Below are 550 nucleotides of genomic sequence, written 5' to 3'. Positions count from 1 at the left end.
GCTCCGGTCTCCAGTGGCACCTGGGGAGCTGCAAGGAGACAGGAGGGAGGGGAGGGGAGGTGAGGAGGGGCTGGGAGCGGCGCAGGAGGAAGATGGGAAGGCTGGAAAGGTTGGAAAGGGCAACGGGGTTGGGACAGCAAGGTTAGGACGACCAGGGTGGGGCAACAGGGTTGGGACAACATCTGATCCCAGTGGGAAGGGGTTGATGAGCCTCGGGGACCTGGAGAGGCCCAGGAGGAGGATGAAGGGTTGGGAAGGGCAATGGGGTCGGGACAACATCTGATCCAAGCGGCAAGAGCTCCGTGACCCCCTGGAACCAGGAGAGAGGCCAAACCTGGAGCACCGAGAGCGTGAGCTCACCTGAGCCACCTCCACCGCCGTCACCTCTCCCATCCGCGACCTCCTGCCCACTCTCCCTGTCCCCACGAGGTGACTCCTCTGCTCCAGCTCCTCCCGCGCGTCCCTCGGGCTCAGCACTCAGCGCGACCCTCCGGAGCGACCTCCGGCGCCCAGCGTTGACCCCGGGGCAGCTCCCAGTGCCATCCCTGGG

The 550-nt window shown here is 66.4% G+C and overlaps 1 protein-coding gene across 1 annotated transcript in view; it reads right to left on the bottom strand.

Annotated features, from left to right (window-relative positions):
• The window catches only part of LOC103800049 (zinc finger protein 692-like), a gene marked incomplete at its 3' end in the record, with an annotated part of 4004 nt that extends 3611 nt beyond the window's left edge, over positions 1-393 (bottom strand). Inside the window, exon 1 of the mRNA XM_009072412.1 lies at positions 361-393. Coding sequence (XP_009070660.1) covers positions 361-393 — 33 coding nt within the window. The remainder of the gene's footprint in view (positions 1-360) is intronic.
• Positions 394-550: the final 157 nt, after the last annotated feature.

Source organism: Acanthisitta chloris, unplaced genomic scaffold (genome assembly GCF_000695815.1).
Source record: "Acanthisitta chloris isolate BGI_N310 unplaced genomic scaffold, ASM69581v1 scaffold37303, whole genome shotgun sequence".
NCBI lineage: Eukaryota > Metazoa > Chordata > Aves > Passeriformes > Acanthisittidae > Acanthisitta > Acanthisitta chloris.
Note: the sequence above shows the minus strand (reverse complement) of the source record. Positions and strands in the feature narration are given on the sequence as shown.